This window comes from Branchiostoma lanceolatum, chromosome 16 (assembly GCF_035083965.1).
Source record: "Branchiostoma lanceolatum isolate klBraLanc5 chromosome 16, klBraLanc5.hap2, whole genome shotgun sequence".
NCBI lineage: Eukaryota > Metazoa > Chordata > Leptocardii > Amphioxiformes > Branchiostomatidae > Branchiostoma > Branchiostoma lanceolatum.
This window is the reverse complement of record NC_089737.1, coordinates 12,282,739-12,306,052: the sequence shown is the minus strand read 5'-3', so window position 1 is coordinate 12,306,052 and position 23,314 is coordinate 12,282,739. Positions and strand designations below refer to the sequence as shown.

The 23,314-nt window shown below is 39.5% G+C and overlaps 2 protein-coding genes across 6 annotated transcripts; one reads left to right on the top strand and one right to left on the bottom strand.

Moving 5' to 3' along the window:
* Nucleotides 1–71: 71 nt before the first annotated feature.
* Nucleotides 72–11,637, bottom strand: LOC136421414 (pleckstrin homology domain-containing family F member 2-like). 5 transcript variants are annotated; one of them, XM_066408695.1, is made up of 10 exons: nucleotides 11,296–11,539; nucleotides 10,890–10,907; nucleotides 10,395–10,459; nucleotides 9,724–9,861; nucleotides 9,123–9,186; nucleotides 8,457–8,504; nucleotides 5,382–5,507; nucleotides 4,415–4,521; nucleotides 3,689–3,928; nucleotides 72–3,388 (listed from the first exon to the last, which is right to left on the bottom strand). In XM_066408695.1, the coding sequence occupies exons 1-10, from the start codon at nucleotides 11,348–11,350 to the stop codon at nucleotides 3,356–3,358; spliced, it is 894 nt and encodes a 297-aa protein (XP_066264792.1). In that variant the 5' UTR covers nucleotides 11,351–11,539; the 3' UTR covers nucleotides 72–3,355. The 5 variants fall into 5 exon arrangements, with proteins under 5 accessions (XP_066264792.1, XP_066264795.1, XP_066264793.1 ...); XM_066408698.1 differs by lacking the exons at nucleotides 10,890–10,907; nucleotides 11,296–11,539 and adding an exon at nucleotides 11,549–11,637; XM_066408696.1 differs by lacking the exon at nucleotides 10,890–10,907 and having other exon boundaries at nucleotides 11,296–11,538.
* Nucleotides 11,638–12,514: 877 nt separating this feature from the next.
* On the top strand, nucleotides 12,515–22,684 carry LOC136422056 (uncharacterized). Its single transcript, XM_066409682.1, has 18 exons — nucleotides 12,515–12,620; nucleotides 13,040–13,184; nucleotides 13,590–13,653; nucleotides 13,884–13,920; nucleotides 14,059–14,079; nucleotides 14,294–14,320; nucleotides 14,827–14,888; nucleotides 15,259–15,410; nucleotides 15,953–16,107; nucleotides 16,886–17,020; nucleotides 17,381–17,483; nucleotides 18,122–18,339; nucleotides 18,660–18,725; nucleotides 19,314–19,477; nucleotides 19,955–20,117; nucleotides 20,753–20,869; nucleotides 21,362–21,481; nucleotides 21,898–22,684. Exons 1-18 carry the CDS (start codon nucleotides 12,576–12,578, stop codon nucleotides 22,009–22,011), a joined length of 1,908 nt encoding a protein of 635 aa, XP_066265779.1. The 5' UTR covers nucleotides 12,515–12,575; the 3' UTR covers nucleotides 22,012–22,684.
* The last annotated feature ends 630 nt before the right edge of the window (nucleotides 22,685–23,314 follow it).

The window sequence follows — 23,314 nt, the reverse complement described above, 5'->3', positions numbered from 1 at the left end:
CTCCTCTTGAATTAAAATTGCATGTGTCGCCACTGTTATAGTACAATTTTAAGAAATGACAATAATCCATGTTCGGTGCAGCCAACTACATGCAATTTAATGACATGAGCTGTACAGTATTCCCAGGTACACTGTTTACAAAAATAATCATTTCTAGGCTAAAATCGTTCCATCCCAGTTTTCTTATGCTACAGGTGGACAAAACCATGCCGCCAAAACAAATGCAGCTTTTTCTACATCTAGAAGCAAAATTCATCAATTCTTGAAGGTACATGTAACTTAAAAATTCATCAAACATAAGGCAAATCAAGCATTTTGTAACATGATAGACTGGTTTCAAATATACATGTGTTAGACTTGTCCCCTATCAAGTTTCATATAAAGGAGCTAAAATTGCCTAGAAAACCTTTCCCTACAAATGCATGTGTCCAATTTTTTGTTTCTAAACACAACTATGAATTTTGAAGCACATTGACTGATTTAGATGTATATGACTTTATGAGCTAAGAAAAATGTGCTTTGAAAACCAACACAAATAAAAGCACAAAAGAATTCAAAAGACATGAATACATAAACAAGGTCCCCCTCTTAGTGAACTAACATGGCTTCCTTCTTTCAATTCTGACTTCAAAAAGTCAAATGACTGGCAAGTTTTGTCTGGCTTTTAAAGAACATGCATTTCCCAATTTTCCGTTCGCAGAAAACATGAAACAGCCAAACAATAGCTATACAGCACTTATACATCAAAGTATGAAGTTAAAAAATGAAATATTTCCCACAGCATAGTCTGGCCTAATCTCCAAGCAAAATCCACCACCCATTAGGCATTGCCAAAAAGGCTACAAGTGGACCCATGTTTTTCTAATTACAAACATACTTGTAAGATGGTTTACCATAATCCTGCTGCAAGTGAACAGTTTTGTAAAACAAAGTCGTATCTAAAATGCACATTGGATTAAAGAGTTATACACATTTCAAACTTATCCTTGACCATAACCACCCTTACATGTCTTCATTGAACACACAGACTCTCTTCTTGGGAAAATGTTACAATTAGTGCTTCAACAAATCTTTAATAAAAGCTCAAATTTCCAGCTTGATTCGATGATTTGTACAGCTAAATAAGGTGGGTTCACAAACATCCAAGTTAACAGAGACTGCACTATCCTCGGCAATTCATTACAGTATAGTCCTAGTAAGCTAGCAAACTTCTCCAAAATTGCAAAGCTTAAATTTTCAACACTTTATATGTAAGTACAATGTACCTGGATAATGGTTATTCTGAACTCATGGGTAGAAAAGTTCCATGCGAGATTTCACAGTATTCTTACTCATTTTTCTACAAACTTCGCATAATCCATAAATAAATTTGACAGCGTCTTACAAAACTTATAACCTATCATTAATAACTTACCACTTATGTTAACTTCAAACAATCAATTGGCTTTGTATTAAAGGGAAAATTGGTATAATTCATGATATTAAATATTAAAGTATTGGAAAGGGTCACTATTCATAGGGCTCTGGCTACCAAAATCAGTTCCAACTCTACAAAATTTACATATTAGCTCTCTTTTTAACTGATGACTCAAGCACACCACTTCTTACAGCTATTAGTTCGTTGATGAAAAAAATACATCTTCCACGCTTCATACACTAGTTTAAACTGCAAACTTTCTTTTTTAAGATGCAGTGTGACTGCAGGCCTTTTCATGTACTATACATTACACATACCTGCATTTTCTCATTGCAAAATGTGTATATTTACATGTTCTGTTAACATCATTCACACAAAATGATAAACCCTGTTCGCATGGTTTGTAAAAGAGGGTTGTTTTTTTCTGACATCTAAATACCTGCTCACAAAGTGTAGCATTCACACACAGTACACAATTGTAAACAATGCATTTTCCCAACCTTAGAACTAAGCTCTATCCATTTTAAATTTATGTAAACCTTTCACAGAAGCTTCAATTATCCTAAAATGCTCAAATTATGCACTCTCAAATATCCAACTTTAAAACATATCCTAGTGTAAAATATCTTAAAAGCGAATAGGCTATATGTATATAATGGGTGTTAAATTCTTAAAGGCCTGGCCACCATGTCCCAAAGTCAACATTACTAAAGTCTTACAATTGTACAAATGTATGTTAAATTCAGTCTCCCTTGATAATCTACTAGATAACGATTTCATGCAGAATAGTTATAATTAGGGCATATTTGTACATGGGTAAGAATTTCTGTTAGGTTCCATTACGCATTAGGTACACTGTACATTGTATAATGGCGTTGCCCTTCTGACAACGCGTTATTGCAATAGTTCTGGACCAATCAGCTGTTAGCATGCAACCTATCATGTGATGATCATGTGACAGTCACATGGTCAATGATGTATTCTGGACCAATCAGCTTGTAGCAAGCTACCTATCATGTGATGATCATGTGATAGTCGCACGATCAATTAACTATAAAAGCGGTAAATGTAACAATAACGCAAAGTTATATTTCTCAAAATGTTGACAGTATAGAATCAATAATGAGGTAATATTTACAATGTTCATCATGTTCACTGCGGATCAAAATGAGGAAACATATTTTCGTGACAGAAAATAACATGCTCACAAGTTTTCACAGCTGCCATGAGGAATTGTTGCTATGATGAGTTTTGTGAGTGCATTACGCTTTCAGTTACAAAACCTGTCTTGAAGTTTTCAGTCCATATTCTTAAAAAGTGCTTATAAGACTAGACTAACATGGCTAAAAATTCATGGTTTGTCGAAAAGCTACAACTTAATAAAATTATTTACCAATAAAATGATATTTCAAGCTAAAACCAAGACTAAATCTAGTCAACAAACATAAGATGTCCTGTCCATCATTTAACTCCACACAGTAGGAAAATTGATCTGCCAACTGCGAACTTCAAATGACATTTTCGGCAATAATAGTTCTGATGTTCTCTCAATCATCATACAATTTTTAGAGATCGGCCAATGTTCACAGGTCTCCAAGCCTCATCCTCTGTGAGGATAAGGCTTTACGATGAAAAATACACTCAAATCTTTTGTGAAAAATACACTCAAATCTTTTAAATTCTGAGAATTTCTGGCGATCAACAAATCTGGCTGAAACTCCTCGACTGTGTGACAGGGGCTACAGAGACAGCGACTGGTCTAAAGTTGTCCTGTTGATCGAGCGTTGTGGAGCGGTTGTGCAGGGACTCACACTGCCTCTCATGGATGACAATGATGATGATGTCCTGGTAGGTTGCATGCTGAAGGCTGGTAGTAGAAAGTGCTGTGACTATGTATGTGATGTACAGTTGGTAGGAAACCCCCCAGTCCTTACTCACTCATCTGGGCTGGGAGCCATCGTAGAAAGAGGGCTGCACAAAGAAGGAATGAACAGTCTCTTCATTTATATCTTCAAGAAAAAATATAACATCTACACATTCTCAATGCCTGATTTGCATACATGTACTTATCACAAACAGAATTCATATAAACAAAAAATAGAATCAATGTCAATAACGCTTTTCTGTTGTCTATGTAATTCTGTTCACTAAAAATTATACTTTCACATCTAACATCATATTCCAATTATGAAATCAAGGCAGGGTTACGCAAATACAACTCTGGTCACTGTACAGTCACTAGATGACCGTCCAGTGGACGGAGAGCCTTACCCTATCCCCATCGGTGTTGTCAGTTCCTGAATCATCATCACTGTCGTCTGAGGAGTCATCGTTGAGCATGACGGGCATGGGGGGCTGCTTCCCGGCGTTCTCCGGCTGCATCCTGCCCTTGGACAGGTTGTCGAAGCACGTCAGACACACCCTCAGGGGCTTGGATGACATGTGGGGCAACAGGTACTTCTTACTGGAGCAGGCGCCGCACACCACGCGCCCACAGTTTCGGCAGTGGTGCTGGGGTAAGAAACATTCTATTAGTTACGAAACATTCTTAACACACAGGCACTGCACACTACATGGCTGAAGTTTCGGCAGTGGTGCTGGGGTAACAAACATTCTATTAGTTGCGAAACATTCTTACGAGACAACACATGTAGGCACTGTACACTACATGGCAGAAGTTTTGGCAGTGGTGCTGGGGAAATAATAAATAGTTATGATAACACAGACACAGGGGCTTGTTAAACTCAGTTAATCAAGACTGAGGGGGTTCTATGACATTTAGGATGAATATACATGTAAGAGGCTTTCTGAGAAACTTTACTATTCGAATAGTATTACAGAAAAGAGATGGAAAAGAAGAAAAGAAAGAAAAACTATTTTGTCTTTCAGAATGAAGTTATTTATGACGATTGTAATTTGATAATGAGACCAGAACAACATGTACAACTACTAAAAGGATAGCAGATATTTTTTCAGGAGCTATATAAAAGTACCTACCCTCCTCTGTATAGGCGTAAACTTAGTCCTGTTGCAATGTTGACAGATGTTAGCTTCAGAATCAGGGACCCACACAGCTGCATGTTCCTGCATCGGCCTTTTATCACCTGGAAATAGCGTACAACAAACATTCATACATGATTATAACTAATGAAAGTATAATTTAATAGATTATTGTATACGTCATGCATGTAATTAAGATATAGGTTCCTTAGAGGCTTGACGAAATTCCCTGCCAGATCAAGAGTTGAATAAAATCTGTGCCTTCTCCAGACAGGTACAGTCAGTGGACATTAAGAAAGAGGTCCTCGTTCCCATGTCTGGAGCGACTGGACAGTTTCTCTCCTTCCTTTGCACCACCTACACTGACATGTTCACACTACCAGGCTGGGCTGAACCCAACCCTGTAGGAGTGATTACAGTAAGGCACGGTTGTGCAGGAAAGTAGTCTGTGTAACATTAATTCTTTCATTGTCTAGGGCTCTATAAGATCCACCCATGGTAAAGGATACAGGTCCCATAGCCTTTTTGAGGCACGGTATTGGAAGGCGGAGCCCAACCCTTTCCTTCCACCACCTTTTAGTTTCTTACCAAAGTCAGGTACCCATGTACACCTGGGTAGAGTAAGGAAAGTTGTGTAAAGTAGGCACTTCCCAAGGCCAACATTTAGCCAGGAATGCCAGGAATTGAATCAGTGACCTCTTGATTTCGTGTCTGCAAGCCTAGTCACTCAGCCATTCAATGCCACAGTCAGCCATTTGACGCCAAATGTTCTAACTATTGCTTCCTGTATCAATGCTTTCATATATATGAGAAAAGTAAGATTATTTCTTTCAATATCAAAAGACTTTCTATCTAAGTATTTGATACATATGCGGAAACTAAGGTTATTGCTTTCAATACTAGTATCATAAGACTTTCCATCGAAGAATTTGCTGGTGAATCCTTAGAAACAAATATTTCCTACCTTTTGCCAGCAGGTCTTGTATACACTTGTTGATATGAGCCATCCATTCTGACTTTTCTGTGGCTGTTGCAGCGTAGACCGCAAAGGACTTTGTTGGGCTGATGATAAGCCAGCCATTCCTCAACTCTGCGGAGATTAAGTCAAAACAAAAACAATTCTTAACCTTCAGCACACTGAAGTGGCCGTTTGGCACCCAATTACCCATTCGTTACAGAGTTGGGCAGCAGGGAGAAGGTTAAAAAGTTGAAATGATACGTGTGAATGTTTATTCATTGTGCATTTAAAAATATGTTATGCAGTTGCAAAATGATAACTTTTCAGAGCTTAAACGGCTGTTACTTGAACTGTTGCATATGCAAAGGTACTGAATAGACTCACAAGAAACCAATACAATTTTTCTGGCTCAATTACATTATAGATGCAAATCTTGAGACCCAGGACCACTAGGACATGCTGCAAATGCTTCAATTTGCCAAGGCTTAGTCTGTTTTTACAACAGCAGCAAAAACTGATTCACATATCAAAACAAACCACAGCCAAATTTTCCCATAGTTTCATATAGATTTTTCTACATACAGTCAAACCTGCCTAGGCGACCACCTTTTCAATGCGACCACCTGGCCATGGCGACCGCTTTTTCTCGGTCCCGAAAATTTTCCCCATAGGCACAAGCATTAAGCTGCCTGCCCAAGGCGACCACCCGTCCAACGCGACCGCGACCGCCACGAATTGGGACCGCACAGAGCACAATCCCTGCTCATGGCGACCACATTTTTCCTGCCTGTGGTGACATCGAATTTTGCTGTCGGATTTCGCGGAAATGTTTTTAAGACCATGACGGTCAAAAATATATCAAAAGCATTGATACCTCCATGAAGTGTTTTAATGAAACGTTCCCACTATAAACATTGTAAATACAGTAGAATCCTCTTATTTGCATAACTGATTTGTCAGTGTATTTTATGCAATAATAAGGAGTAGTCCATTAACCCTAGGGGACAAAATGAGCGGCACTGAGGGGGGAGGGTTAAGAGTTAGTGACTTTGACATGTTCAACCTGTTTTTCCTGTTGCCATTGGCATTATTTTATGCAAATAGCAGGAGTATGCGAAAATGGCTCATGCAATTATACCATTTTATTTATAATGGAGTGAATGGGAAATGGTTTGGGTTTTCATAATTTTATGCATATCCCCGAAATATGCTATTAACAGTAATGCAAATAGCTACTGTACAAAGGATTGTGAATACTTAGATATCGATGTTGTTGTGCCCATCGTCATCATATAGTTAACCGCAAGCTTGGTTCGGTTTGAACTCAATTTTCAAAACGATCACGTAGTGCATGGCGTCAAAAAGTCAGATTTTACAGAAATTACTATCTATTTCTTGTATTTTCAAAAAAGATGTGTCTCTGTCTTACTAAATTCCGACGGAAAATGACTCCGCGGTGGAGGGCAAAACGTTGGCCGAGACATGTTGCTTCTTGGTCCGCGACGCCATCTTGTTTCCGCGCAGCATAACGCTGACTTTTCTAAAACACAACGCTTCTGTGTTTGAATATTTAGAATACTCTCCTTATTGATGAAAATTAATATTCTTATATTCTTGTTATTTCCATGACTCTCACAAACCTTTATTGGGCGCTGCTTGCTTATAATCGCCGACGCTGTGCATTTTGCTCCACTGTTACCTTTCGATGCGGTCGCGTGCTCGGCGGCGGTATCACAACTTTCCCTTTTCATCCTTCAGTTGTCAGATCGAAAACTTTTTGCCGCTTTAATCCAGCGGTCGGCTCCCAAAAGAAGGCTGGGATTTTCTAGGGATTTGTCTCAGGCCTTAAAACCTAGATTTAATACGAGCGCGTGTGTGTGTACTCTTTAACTTTAACGTAATGTGTGAATGCGGGAGGGCGCTGCAAGGTCATCGAGGCAGACATTGTTTTTAGTCAAAATTACGACGAACATTTGTTTACGATGTAACGGTATACAAATATTACAACGATAACAGAAAATGTAATTTCTGTAGGATCTTTCTGTCAATGTGAATTGAACCTGTCTAAAATCACATAATTTTCCATCCATCTCCGTGGTACACGGTATTTGAACACCTCGAGCTGGAAACATGCTATGATTGGAATCCTCTTCATGGCGACCACCTGTCCATCGCGACTGTTTTTGCTCGGTCCCCCGGGTGGTCGCCTTGGGCAGGTTTGACTGTATTTTCCCATTTGACAGAACAAGCTACCCCTCATTGATAATTGTTAGAATTAAGTATGTAACCTGACAACTAAGCAATTTAAATTGTATAACATGTGCGACAATCTAAGAGTTTGTATTTAGACTTTTGTGTACTTCAAAGAACACATCAAGAAAATCTGGCAAGATGCCTAGACCCAGACAGTAAACAGAGTATATGGGACAGTACATAACACAGCTATCTTTAGACATACAAGTCAACAAGATGGCCACATGTCAGTGGGGGGACAGGGTAGCAAGCTGACCCTAGAGAACATGACCTATTTGTCAGAAGCTTTGGACTATGAATAAAGATGAAGGATATGATAACACTCGAGCAAGCAAGGAGGATGAAAAATTGAAATGACCAAGTATAACTGAAAGTTGTACGTGTTCTGTACACAAATGTATTGCAGCATCCTGATACTGTAATCTCCAAGCAGATGTTGGTGGTGGAAGATTGTAATTTTTCTGACTGCAAATCATCTCTGACACCGTTAGTACTAGTTTCTGTCAGACAAGCCCAGCAGTCAGAAAATCTTGCGATCTACCATCTTTCACTCCAACATCTGCTTGGAGATTATTGATACTGGTCATTTTTGGGGCACTGAGAAATAGACCGATTCTGACTGTCCATCACAATTAGTATGTCCGTCAAATATCACAACTTTTATGTTTTGTTTTGTATTTCTATGTTTTGACAGAGGTGGGTGGGGCTACTCGATTGGTCTATTTCTTCTGGTGACAAGGTGATCAAATGTTGTGTATGTGCATACAATCTGTCCATACATGTAGGTCGCTGTGCAAATATTGAAAGCTAAACCACAAGGAACACTACCTCTTGGCCTGGACCTGAACACTGGCTGGTAAACTCTCCTGCCACTGTCTTCCAGACACCAAACAAAGGGACAGAACAGAGGAGAGAAGAAAAAAGGCAAAACAAACCACAGGAATGACACAGCACAGTAGAGGACAAAACGATGATCGGAAATCAAGATGGGAACTATCTATGTAAGGGCTGCGTACCTAAAATTCTGCAAAAGACGCCTACCTAGTAACTGTACCTGTACCTTGTGTTACATTTACTTAATGTAATATAAGGTACAGGTACAGTTACTATAGCTAGGTAGGCATCTTATGCAGAAAACCTATGCTTTTGAAAGGATCCCAAATCAAAGATGGTGCTGACCAATCTTAATGCCCATCCAAAATTTTCATATTTTTCTAGTGCTAAATTTTTTATCTTTGTGGTAGGAATGATGATAGTGGTCATGGTAGAAATAACATGTTTTCAGAAACCAAATAAGTCATACAGCAACGGACTACCGGTACAATGATATCTTGTAGTATTTTGGTCCTGTACCTAAATGACTTTTGTGGTACGGTACACAGCCCTAATCTTTATAGTTTTTATACATGAACAAGGAAAATATAGGGAGGAAAAGGGAAATCGAAATCATGAGATTTGTAGAGACAGTTTTTTTAAGAGAAGTAGTGTACTCACCACCGTTGTCCTCTAGAGACTGGAGCTTGATGTTTTCCAGGGGGATAATGTGCTGCTTGTTGTACTGTAATTGATATAAATAGGCTCATGGGACATGAATAATACATGTGCATGTTAAACACTAACAATATACATTTCCCTCGTATGTGGAAAGAAAATATTGCGGGTAGAAAGAAAACATTGCAGGTAGAAAGAAAACATTGCAGGCAACAAAGTCAATAATAGTTACACTTCTTTACAGTTATATTTGCAGTATAGATGTAAATTGCAAACACACCAATCAATATAAATTATATGCTAGTTAATCAGAAGTTAGTTCATTTTCCAGTAGAAAGATACGATTACTATCAACAGAACATGCAAGAAAACATTTACTCAAACAACTGGATAGATTTTGTTGGAAATGGTCAGATGATTCAGGTAGTATCCAATACATTTCGTCAGGGTCGGCATTTCTTGAATAAAAAATAACTGTTTTCTTGCATATCTTAATATTATGATCTGGATGTCTAAACTTTATCGACGAATTAAGTAGCAACAGTTTCTAACGTATTGGCCTTTGTCGATTTGTTGTTTCTTTAGTTTTAAAGAGGTTTCTCACCTTTTTCTTGTTGATGACGATGTTGCCATACACTAGGATGTCGTTGAAGAGGAAAAACTGCCGGGGTTTGGGCTTTTTCCTGCACAGCTTGGTGAGTACCCCCTCCCCTACTAGCACCCTGCCTGGACCTGTCAGGGGCTGGGCAGGAAAAAGGGTTTACTTCACAGAGCAAAGAAAGCGGGGAAGACCAAAACTAACCTGGGAACACATGCTGCATTGCTAAAATTACATAGCATTCTCCAACCCTTTTGTTTCTGTATATGTTAATTTGAACAATCTTCTCAATAAAATCATGTTTTCACCATCAACCAGAGGAAAACTACATGTAGCGTAGGAGCCCCCCCCCCCCCTTCCGTTCCGGAAATTTGCTTGTTGGGACGGGGAAAAATTTACCTAGTCTGTCTCAAAATCTGAACTTTAAGACATGAAATTGATGAAAATGTATCTTCGTATCTTCTAAAATGACGAATTTAGCAAGAAAAATTCAACGCATTGGCTCCCAAACAATGACTGGGACGGAAATAATTCTAAAGCTGGAGACAGCCCTGTTCGGTAGTAATCGGATAGCATGTAGGCTATAGCCAGTATAGGAGAATATCACATCGCAAAATAAGCAACTAGCTTCCTTAAACCTTGTTTGACTACAGCTTAATGAAAATGTTGTCCCATACCTGCCCGGAGCTGCCGAAGCAGGTCTCCACCTGGGCGATTCTCCTGGCATTCGCCTCGCTGTGCACTGGAGAAGAAGAACCAACACTTAAGATTACAATACAACCATCCCTCAACAGAGACGGGGTAGCCATAGACTTTCTGCAACTTATGATCACCGGGTCACATGTCCTATCTGCATAATGTGACATTACAGAAGCAGTGAAATTGCTCAAGTCCAATTTCTTGTGTCTGCAATTATACAACACAGACGAACTTTAAAGTGTGCACTTCTGATTCCCAATACCATAAATGCATTTACTTCTGCGGTGGTTTCATAGCTGCATACAGATTTGCGGTGTCATGAATTTGAGGTAATTATGAAAATTAAATCACTGAGAAAGTTTGAAGCCTAGGAAGGCACTACATGTATTACAGCAAGTCATTATGATTGTTTTAACCCAGATCTTAAATCATGTATTGGATTCCAGCTAGTTCCAAAAATAAATTTTATCTACCTCTGTGTTGAGTGTTGTCTGAAAAAAGAAAATGTGCTTTCAGTTTTTTCGTACCAGAAAGAAATTATTCACAGGAAGAAAATTTGGTGCATAGCAAAACAAATCGTCTTTACGAGTAGGCTTAACTCAGTGACTGCTCTCAAAAACCCGTAGAAATCGAACGTGTCAAGTTACATCAGACAAACCATAAGTAAGAAACAATTTGTTCCTCAAGTAGTGATCTATCTTCAAGTTAGACTAATCAACAGTTAACGATCGTTGGATTGGGTCAAGACAAATAAATTGTAATTTAAAGATCGGTGCATAGCTATGTACAGAAAACCTGCAAATCATTGTAGTAAGAAGAAAATCCTGTGACTCAGACATTGTTGTGGTGAAGATTCGGTATATACGGAAACTACTCAACCCCACGCGTTTCCGATATTTGACGCCCAACGACGCCCACCAAACGCGACTGACATGTCAAGAAAATCAGGTGTCAACTTCAAACTTCGGCGGGACACGAGAAAACTACAGCGTTCGAGCCATCAAAACCAATCAGGAACGGGCCCCCGGTGTCTAAAAGCTATAATTAAGTGGCCGAAGCTCCTCAAACATATTAGGTTTAGCTACAAATGGGTCAAAATTGCTGCGAGATGAGGGTGATCCAAAGTACTCACCCAATCTGTCCACCATTTTGGGTCACATGACCTGGATGAGGCGAGAAGTCCCGGATGTCCCACCAGCTACGTGACGTCATGATGTTTCATTTTGTCGTCTGATCTGAGGGAAAAGTCCCAGATACGGAGCGAATAGGAAATATATGTATATTGAAATGCAATAACTAGTAGATGTGTTATATTTTGTGGGAAAACAGTGGTATATTAGGCTACAAAATACTTAATCTATCGAGTTAATGTTCAAATATCATCAGGTAAAAAGTTGGCATGCTAGGTGACGTGGTGGATTAGTACACAAACTCAAAGAGGGGAGGAACTTTGAAAGAAATTATATAAATAAATATATAATATCAAAGTTAAATTACAAAACTATAATAATTTCTTCTGTTTTAATAATTTCGAATCGGAATAATTTGAATTTAGAATCATAAAAAACTTTTACTTTAGGAAATGTTATAAATTTTGACCCCTTCCAAAATTGGTATCGTCTCATGGAATATTTTGAAGTTTGGCGGGAAAGGAAGTACACTCAGTCTCTGTCAAGATCAGAGAACAACGAAGTGCTGTGTTTCTTACAGTGACGTTCTGCTAGATAAAAATATCAAACCCTGCTTGAAGGACAGTCAAATCTCGTTAAACTTCAGGTAAGGAAGCCAGGTTTTCTTATTTTGAGGGGTTAAAGTGTGCACGTGTGGTGTGTTGTCATGTTTTCAGACGAAACTATGATGGACCCCAAGCGAGCTCGGCGAAGCACAAAATTGATGTAATACTTTTTAGCTTTATACATTTTTGCTAATATCTGGGTTATTTTCTATGTGTTTTATACTTTGTACTATGTGTTGGATACATGTCATGGGCCGTGGGATATTACACGAATCTGAAAATTGCACCATCACTGTTGTTTACGTTAGAGAACTCTGAGTGTGATGATCTGAATTTCTTCACTCTGACATTTATTATGGGCTAACAAAACAATTTTCAGTAGTAGCTGTCCTAGTGTCCAGTTCAGGCCACCCAGACCTCAGACATGGCAGTAGCAACCAAAATGAGGTCTCAAGAGAAGACTGGGAATGTGAGTCTACTCAGCATTATCTGGAACTATTGAATGTTGAGGGGAACTTTGCAGTTGAAAATTAACATTAGTTAACGTTACACAGGGGCCTACATTCCCTTTTCCATGAGGCATAGAAAATTGCAAGATGCACTGTATTTTGCTCACCCATAATTATAATTGAAAGCAATTTAATTTCACAGAACTCATAGTACTGTGGCAAAGATTTTGTGTAAATCATAATTCATCTCTTGCTGAATTTAGGAATTCAGTGCAAACTTAAGTTAAGGCGTAGTCAGAATGCCCTCCTCTAATAGGCTATGTTTTCTTAGAAAGTATGGTTCATAACTTGCCTCATCTACAAAGCATTTGAATCCTAAATATGCTTGTAGAAAGTTTGCAATGACTTACCCTTTTATCTGCAATTCTTATTTCCCCAGTGGAATGCAATCTTCCCGACTGACCAGGTCACAGAGCAACTCTCCACACTGTTTGTGAAGAAACTGCTGGCTGTGGCCGTCTCCAACATCACCTACCTTCGCATGATCTTTCCTGAACATGCCTTTGGGGACAGATGCTTAGAAGGTGATCATGACTTATACCACAGTGAAATGTCTCACAGATCTATCCAATTGCTTGAGTAATTGTTACCTTGTGTATCTTATTACCTGGTTGTCTAACCTTCATCGACATACCTCCATTCTATGTGTAATATTAGGTGGGTAATTCTAAAAGCAAAAGAGTAAAGTCTAATGAAGTTAGAATCTAAATGCAATTATAGATTGATGTTAGAATTACGATTTTGGATTTCTATCAAGTATACATGAACTACTTCTACTCACTATACAGACAATACTGGTAATTTATCTTTAGTGCGCTGATGGTGCTCATATATATGGTTTGAATATCATTGAAGTGTGATTGAGGAAACTATGGAATGCATGTACCAATAAATACAAATGTATATGTATTTCACACACTTTGATCCAGACTTGAACTTGAAGATCCTTCGTGATGACAGTGCCTGTCCTGGAGCCTGCCAGGTCATCAAATGGTAAGAAAATAATTTTGCCATTTGTAATCATTTCTTTTTAGCTTTTAAAATGTTGAGAGGGTTTTACCACTCTTGATGCACTTACAATTACATTTTACTGTTAAAGCAGGTTGCATTATTACAACAGTCTTGATCAGTTTATAACACAAATTGCAGCAGTGAAATCAATATTGAAGAAAAATTAGCATACCTCTGATGCAGTTATCAATTTTTTCCTATTCCCTTTTCAGGGTTAAGGGTTGCTTTGATGCACTGGACAAGAAATATGTGAGTCTATATGGTTACACATAATTTCAATGCTTTTATAACTCTTTTAGACAAGTTGGTCTTATTCATTGGTGATATTGAAGAAAGTCCTAAGTTTATGAAATTTGCTTGACCTATTTCACTATTTTACTTTGACAGCTGCGGTGTCTGATCATTGGGGTGAGTATATGAACTACATACTTAAAATCAAATTAGAAAAACTGTTTGACATTTTTTTTTGCCCCTGTGGCTTATGTAGGTATGTTAAACATACTGATTTTGGTTTTGATGATTGGTTGTGTTGCACTGTACGATACACCTATTTGCCAGTATCTAATTGTACCTATCTGTCATTGCATTGAACTGATATCCAACCTTCATTTCATTTGCATAGATTTATGAAGACCCGACAGACCCAGAGGTAAGAAAAACTGTGTAAACTTTCATACTTCATTAACTAATCTATTATTGTACCTTTACAACTTTTAGCATCCATGATTAGCCAGTAGTATGAACATTTGTTCTGCTTCAGACTTAAGGTTTTAAGATAATCTATATCCAACTCTTACTAGTTACTGATCCAAAAAAATGGTACTGTTTCTGTTCATTGTCTCCTTAAGCTCTGTCCTTGGTGCTGATTGGTCTGTGTAGCATCTGTCATTGGTGCTGATTGGTTTGCACAATATCTGTCCTTGGTGCTGATTGGTCTGCACAACATCTGTCCTTGGTGCTGATTGGTCTGCACAACATCTGTCCTTGGTGCTGATTGGTCTGCACAACATCTGTCCTTGGTGCTGATTGGTCTGCACAACATCTGTTCTTGGTGCTGATTGGTCTGCACAGCCTCTGTCCCTGGAGCTGATTGGTCTTTAGTAAGAACAAGAAAACATACATGTAAATAATCAGGAGAATATCATTCATTTTCAGACTGTGATTGAATCCTACACTTTCAAGTTTGCCTACAACAACCAGGGTGTTACCATCTACAGGTATGTCAATGCATTCTTGCATCCATGTACGGAACAGATTTGGCGTCTACTTCATGTCAACAGAAACTATTTTTTGAGCAAAGTCAACTGAGGATAAGGAAAATACAATACAATACGAAGATGCAGGACAGTACAACACAGCATAATGTGAAAAGAGAGGGGATTCAGTGATTTTATAACCACAAACTGCAAGAAAAGGTTGTTTATTTATCTATTGGTTCAGCATGTACATGCCTCGGTTGCCCAACTAGACGGAGGCTATTACTAAAAGCAAACCCATGTGCAGTCATAGGACACAAAAAAGGTCTGTTACATTTACCCGGGGGCAAATGCTTAGTCTAACTTTATGTATCCATGACATGATTGACAGGAATGACAAGCAGCTAGCATCAGCCTACAGCGCTGCTGAGACAAAGAAGGCCACCATGCAGCTGCTACGCACCATCGTGGTGCTGACCCAGTCCCTCAAGGGTCTGCCTGATGATGTCATGATGACCATGAAGCTGCTCTACTATGATGATGGTAGGTTTAACTTGACCTGACTTGACTTGACTTGATCTACAACAATTAGCTTAACATTTCTGTTAGCCATCATTCCTATCAACCTTTACACTGTATTTGCAACGGGTCTTGTTCATGTTATTCCAAGTTAATTGTGGGAAAGAAAGAAACTTTACATGTAATACATGAATACAAATCTCAGAACACTGTTATAACATACAGGGTAACCACAGAAGAATCATACTACGTTGCTACGGCCATATTTTTCTGCTTTCCTCTAGTACTTGTTGACTTGACTTCAGTGTGTTAACTGTATCTACACATGGCGCATGTATGATGTGAATGAGATGTGATTGTATTTGCAATGAGATGGTTACATTGGAAGACTAAACTATTGTTGTTGTTTTTTCATTCTTGCCCTTTTCATTCCCTTTTATTCCTCTTTCAAAGAACATTACAAAGAAGATCCCTTTAACTATATGTCTGCCCCATCTTTAAGCCATACCGGATAACCCTTCCCCTCCTGCAAACTTATCCCCCCTCCCCCTCAACCCCCTCTCCAGTCACCCCCTCAGACTACCAGCCCCCCGGCTTCAAACCAGCGGACCTTGAAGGTTTCCTGTACAACTGTGAGCCCATGAACATCAAGGTGGGAGATGTCTCCACACAGTGGCACACCGTCAAGCTGCGCATCAAGACAGACAGCTCACAGTTTGAGGTAACCTCTATTTGTGGTATTTTCTGCAGAGTTATGTCAATCAGGATATAATCAAACTATTTATGGCATACAAAATGACTAATAAACTGGTGGAGGCACCCGACAACTACAGACCAGGCTTGCAGCTAGATGTGCAAAAGCTAGGTGTGACATGTTGATCAGTAATATAAGCAGTTGCTGCTGTGTCGCGGGCCTGTGAAGCTGATGTGTTACGCCAAAGGGTGCTTACAAAGGGTGCTAAACAGATACTGAAACACGTTGTTGAAGGTTAGACATCCAGGTAATAAGATACGCCAAAAATACACATACTCAAGCAACTGGATAAAATTTTGAAACAGTCAGACTTTTCAGACAGCATCTGCTATCTTTCGTCAGATACTGAAACAGATTTAATTGTGGGCTCAAAATACTGTGTGCATATGTACTTTTATACACACAAAGTTGTAGCTGTTAATTGGCCGTGCACCTAATTTTTGACTATGAGTGCATTGGTGCACCTAGATATTTGAATGTGTAGGGTTCAGATGTAAATAGCACTATTTTGAGCCCTAAGGCCACACCAATTTAATTTGTTGGTTTAATAACGGATTTTTATTTTTAGAAAAAATTTTTTAGAAAAAAAAACTTCATGAAAACAGAAGCCAGCCTTCTGTTTTCATGATTTTTTTTCCAAATTTTTTTTCTAAAATGAAAATCTGTTGATCAAGAAATTAAGATGGTGTGGCCTAAGGCTTATTGTAATACTAGTAAATCGGAAGTTCTGCTGTGCTGTGTTCAGGTGAGGGATCAGGAGGGTGTGCCGGCGGGAACAGAGCTTGCCGATACTGACGATAGGAACAGCCTACAGGGAGGAGCCGTCATCTCTACAGCAGGGCTTGATGGGGAGGACACAGAGGAACCCATGGAGGTAGAGGTACATTGTGATACTGAAAAATCAATTTACAGAGAAAGTCTATTTAGGTTTTCTAAAACAATCTATCAAATCAAGTACCAAACCATTGTGCACTAAAGCATAACCTTTAATTTTCTGCAGAATTAAAACAATTCTATATATATATATATATGTTGGTTCTCCATTTTTTATATGATGCTGAACTGAAATCAAAATGGAACCTTTAGAGACTAAAGAGATTAGTCCATGCTTTGATAGATACAGTTTTGGGGAGTAAATACAGTTAGATGCAAGTTTTCGTTTTAATGTTCTGTTTTCATGTTGATCCCTTGTTAAGAATTGTCCAAAAATTGATTGGTGTGGCTTTAATTCTATTCTCAGACACTGGGAAAATCAACTGAATCAGCTAAGACAGCAAAGCAGAGGGCACCTTCACCCAAGCAACGCCTGACTCCCAAGGAATGCAAGGATGTACCAAATACAGGTAACTACTTCAGCAAGCTTGTTGATTGCTTATTGATTAAACTATGGATTACCGAAAGATGCGTTCTCTGTAGACAATGAAGGAGCTTTACGCTACTTGATTTTGTAAGTCTGTTTTTTCTCCCTTTGTGTATCTTTGTTTGACTGAAGGAATCGAGATTGAAGAAAAAGATTTTCCATCTGTTACTCCAAGAGGAAATGAAGGGTTTCTAATTGAAGAAAATCACAGCGTGACTAGTTGGCATGGTAAAAATTGCCAAATGTTGTTTTACTGGTTAAACAATATAGTAAGATACAGGTATATGTATGAATGGATGAACAGACAAAAGCACAGGTTCGTATAAACTATAAGATTTTACTTCAACCCAAGAGAGTAAAGCCTTATTATTGGCTTATAATGTGTCTCTATGTGTTTATCTGTCTGTCTGTGTCTGTTAGCACCAATATACAGTGCAGCAGTGCCCTCATTATAAGCTACATGTACATCTCAGTGCTGTTTTCAGTGCAGCTTGCAGTCTGGGACTGGAAGGATCACAAAGCTGTAATATTGGGTAAAGGGCCAGTTAAATGTGCTATCTCTGAATGCTTAGTTTGTTATAGATATCATGTTTTAATTTGCAATGAATGCGTTGGATACAGCTCCCCATAAGACCCCCGAGTCCGCCAGTCGCCCCTCTGGCTCGCAGCAGAACCAGGAGGAAGAGGACATGGGTGTGCGCTGTCCCTGTGGGTGCAATGAGGATGACGGCCTGATGATCCTGTGTGCTGTCTGCGACTTCTGGCAGCACGGCGTCTGCTTCAAGGTCATCCGGGAGGAGGATGCTCCGGAGAGACACATCTGTGACGTCTGTGCAGATGTAAGGACTGAAGTATTTTGTTTTTTTGTTTTGCATGACCAGTTAACTGCCTTTAGCGTTATAAGTCTCTATCTTATATGTACTTATATTGAACATTTAAAAGATTACCATTCCTTTTTACAACATAACAAAAGATGCAACCTATTTTCATAAAAGTAGTATAAAAGCTTTGCTTAAGTCGTTTTAATTGCTGGAGATGTGTCCAGTAAAACAACTTGTACAAGCTATGTGTGATTACGTGTAAAAGTAGAATTATGGTAACTCTGAGTGACCAAATTTTGAGAAAAATGCCTTGACTGTGTTTTATTTTACATCTTCAGACTGCAACCCCAGACAAGTATCCAACCGACCCCTACCTGGCCAGCCTCTCTCCAGTCAAAGTACAGGTTAGTAAGCCATGATGAAATATTTACTCATTCATTCATTTATTGTTTTATCTATTGGTGCAGCTGTGAAGGACAGAAAGCTGACCAGTGGCTGCTACATGTTAGCAAGCAAATTTGTTTGAGCCAGCAGTCACTACGGAGGCTGGTACTCAGGCTACTGAGCTCTTGCTTCCATATGAATTTTGCTTTATAGTGTATGTCTATAGACATAGATGAACACATACCAGAGCTGTCTCCAGCTTTTTTTGTGTGTTTTTTTCATCAATTTCATGTCGTAAAGTTCTTTTTTTTTTCTGTCCTGACAGGCAAATTTCTGTCACCGGACAGAAGAACGTTCCCTAACATGTACTACCTAGACGTTTCATTATCATTTTTTTTCCAAACCAACAGGCCACCTGCCTGTGGCGTCGCGCCTTGCTGGCCTGTACGGAGGCACCCCAACTGCTGATCCCCAGTTTTGCCAGGAGGCTTGGGGATTCGAACCCAGGACCTCTCAGATCTGGCCCAAGCACCCTGTTACCATTACGCTACAGCGATAGATGGACAAATACCTAAATCTAATCACCTTTTTTCTAAATAAACGCTTAGGCCACCTGTCTGTGGCGTCGCGCCCTCCTGGCCTGTACGGAGGCCCCCCGGCTGCTGATCCCAAGCTTTGCCAGGAGACTCGGCGTCGAGATGAACGTGGCGCACGGACTCGTCAACCGACTGGAGAAGGAAGGCTTCGTGAAAAACGCAGCAAGAGGGAAAAGGTAACTTCATTTTACTATTTATCTATGTGATCTTCTTGTCATCAGTGTGGCGCAACGATTAAGCTATTCCCTTGGGCAAGGCACTTGCAGTGACCAGGGCTGTGTCCAAGACCTGTCCCTCTGTCCCAGGATGGAAATTTGCTTGTTGGAATGGAAAAAAATTCACTCCATTTACCCCCAAAAAATCAAACATTGAGTGGGAACTAAAGCTGGAGTAACACCCACCGAGGGTTGTATCTATGTAATTGATGAACCACATCCAATAAGAGGTCACCTCTATTTGACTTTGTAAAATTTCTTTGAACTGCTAGCTCCTTTTATCATGACTTGCTAGAAAACATGAAGGTGTTAAAGAAGCTCAAAGCTGTAAGCTATGAGTGAGTGCCTGACAAGCCTTAATCCCAAAGGCTTGACCTAAAAACTACCCTGCTGTTAGATCTAGAAAGAGTCCTGAAACACTTTTCCATTTTTCTTCAGGCTTGGCAAGACAGTTGACAAGGAGATAGTGACAACTGAAGGCTTCAGTAAATACTTCAGCCACGCTGAGCCTGTGAAGAACACAGACAGCGAGTATGCTCCTGCCAAGGTGTCAGAGAAGGAGGAGACTCCTGTGAGAGGAAAGGCCACAGGAGATAATGAGGTAAACCTCAAAACTTTTTGAACAGGCAGTAGGTGTGTTAGTGGATTCAATCCTCAGCTGACCGACACCTTTCACACCGCAGTCATCCCTCAGTAAGACATCTGGAGCCACATGGTTCCTGTTAAGATCTTTTATTCAGCCTGTCACCCAAACTGGTTTTGTCAATGTTTTTGAACAGATGCTCTAATCTTGCTATCTTTGTAATAGAGAGGACTTAGGCAATACACAGCTCTGTCCTTAGTGCTGATTGGTTAGCATAGCCTGTGTCCTTGGTGCTGATTGGTCAGCATAGCCTCTGTGGTGCTGATTGGTCTGCAAAGCCTCTGTCCTTGGTGCTGATTGGACTGCATGACATCTGTTCTTGGTGCTGATTGGACTGCATGACATCTGTTCTTGGTGCTGATTGGTCTGCATAACCTCTGTCCTTAGTGCTGATTGGTCTGCATAGTCTCTGTTCTTGGTGCTGATTGGTGTTTGTGGAGTTTTTCTTGATTTAGACCTGCTGAATTAAATCATTTAGCCTTGTTGTTTGTCCTAGGCATTGGATGTGCGCGCGGATGTCATCCATATAATCAAATGAACATGGCCTAACTGTTGGAAAATATAAACCTGTATTTATTGCATTTTCCCCACAGGTTGATGTGATTGTGTCGCAGGCTTCCCACCTGCAGCTGTCTCCCCCTGCTGCCACCAGGGACACCGCAGAGCCACATGGGAGCAAACTGGCCAACCGCAAACTGCAGCTCAGTCCGGTACGTTTATCCCTTCCCACTTTTAACGACATGGAAGTATCAAATACAATGTACAAACTTGGGACTGCATTCTATAGCTGATAATTGTTTAGTGTCTTATTATTGTAGCTTGTACATACATATGTGACTGGCATACATACATACTGAAGACTTCAGGAAAGTAGCCAGGAAGAGATTTTAGTTCTAACTGGAAGAAAGGACTGAAGAGTCTGAATGTCCAGAACTTTTTTCAAGGACCAATTTTCGAATGAGATACTCACAGAGTTCTGAGGTTGGTTAAAACCATATTAACATTCAGCATGCTAAGGTAGCTGTTTGGCACCCAATTCATATTTGTCATGGTGTTATTCATTATGGAGCAGGTTAAGATTAATAAAATTTTTGTTTTAATCCTGAGAAGCTTACTAGCTAGAGTATAGTTTAATAAATTTTGGAGAACTCATGCTTTAAAAATTGGACATGTCAATGATTGTGTTATCTTCCTGTCAACAGGAGCAAAGTAGAAAGTCCAGTAAAAGGGAGCGCAAGAGCAGAGACACCTCCCACGATAGCATGGACATCTCCTCTCCTAAAACACGGGGCAGAAAGAGAGTCTTCTCCCAGGCCAACAAGGTACTGTGAACTTATTTTGCTTTTGCAGTATTTTAAATCAGCAGTTGAAATAATTCTGTAGTACAGCAATCACACTAGGGAGACACATTCCCAGTGTCAGGACTTCATGGCGAAAACTGAAAAATAAAACTGTGGTAAATGTTTCAAGATCGACAGTATTATATGCTCTTGGCTATGACCTGTTTGTTGTGGGTTTGTTGCAGTGATGCTGCATTTGTGAAAACCTGTTTTTGTTGAGAGATCTGTTATGATACAGTTTGTACAAGTCCCTTTGGATCTGCCATCTCCTCACCAAAAATGATTTGATTCAATATAAATGCCAGGGTATAACTTGATAGCCTTTGCCAAAGTAGTAAGATATTGAATGTGTAAATAAGCAGCATTTTGTTTTTCAAGTTGTTTTGTTGCCTTTGTAGGATGATGAGTTTGAGATCAGCTGTAGTCAGGACACCGAGCACACCCAGACACAGCCCACAAGGAGCAGCAAACGGCGCAAGGCCAGCGTCACCGAGAGGGCCATCATGGTGTGATGCCACTTGGCATAACAGTGAAGAACTGCAGTTTAATAGCACATAAAAGGCAAAGCCATGCTCCCCTTAATGCCCTTTGGTGGTATGCATAAGCACAGCCTCTTTGATAAACGCTGGAAGATTGAGATGAATCTTGAAAAACTCTTCACATTGAACATTGTTTGTTGCTGTTTCGTAGCAGTTGTATTGTCATGCTCATTCAACTTAGTTGAACAGTCGACAAAGAAGAAATACTCATTTGACATGAATTAAGCATAATGACTTAAGATCACTTTGTTAGTAAAGTTTACGTTGAATGCCTTGCATAGTCTGTTAAGGAAAGAGTTTGTTGTTCATAATCAGTAGCTACACAACATGCCAATACCTCAGTGGAAGACCCATGCTAAGTTAAACAAGCAATTGACTAATTATGTTAATATAATGTTGTAAATATTTCTGTTCTTAGGAATTTCTCGTTCTCGGCGTGGCATGGACCAGTAATCTATTTATTAGTCTAAGAATGTTAGCACTTAGCTTTGTAAACATGTTACATGTTGCATTTTAATTTATGATGATCTAAACTATCAAGTTGTCCTAACTTATTAAAAAAATCAACATAAAAGTTGATGATGTAGAAATGATTTTATATTTGACAAAGGATCTTTAAGCCTATGGAAAACATAAAACGTTCTGATTAAACCTGTTTGTTGAAAAGGATTCAATGACTAGTTATTTTGCGTTTTAGTTCAATCTTGTACATGTATTAGTATATGTTAGGCTGCTCCACTTTGATTTTATGGATAACATCCATGCATATTTAAGTTTCATTATTGTCCTGTTTTTATCAAGGCCCTTTTGAAAACAGAAACTTTTTTTTCCTGTCAAATGTACTTTTCGTATTATGCATGGCACAGATGTAGAGATCTCTCAGAAGTGCAGCACCCCCCAGGTACGCACAGTCCAGATATAGAGAAGGGCATACTGGGGAACGTTGGTTTGAAGATCTGTTTGGACGTATCTTTTCAGGGTGGCGGAATTATGTACCCTGGTCGTATTTAATAGATGTTAAGTATGGAGGTGTTTTCGTTTCAAGGCATCCTCAATTGATGTGAAGCATGATGCTTTTTCAAATAGCTAGTGGTAGTGCAATGCGGCTTCTCTACAGCTCGCGTTTTTGGCCAAACACACCGGGTCACCCCTACTCTTCTCGATAAGTGTGTTGGGTTCTTTTACGTGCAGAGGTTTGAGGCTCAATGCCTCAGCGGGGTTGGGTTACCGCTTGCGCCGTGGAGGTCTTGAGACGATGTAATCAGTAAGATCTGCA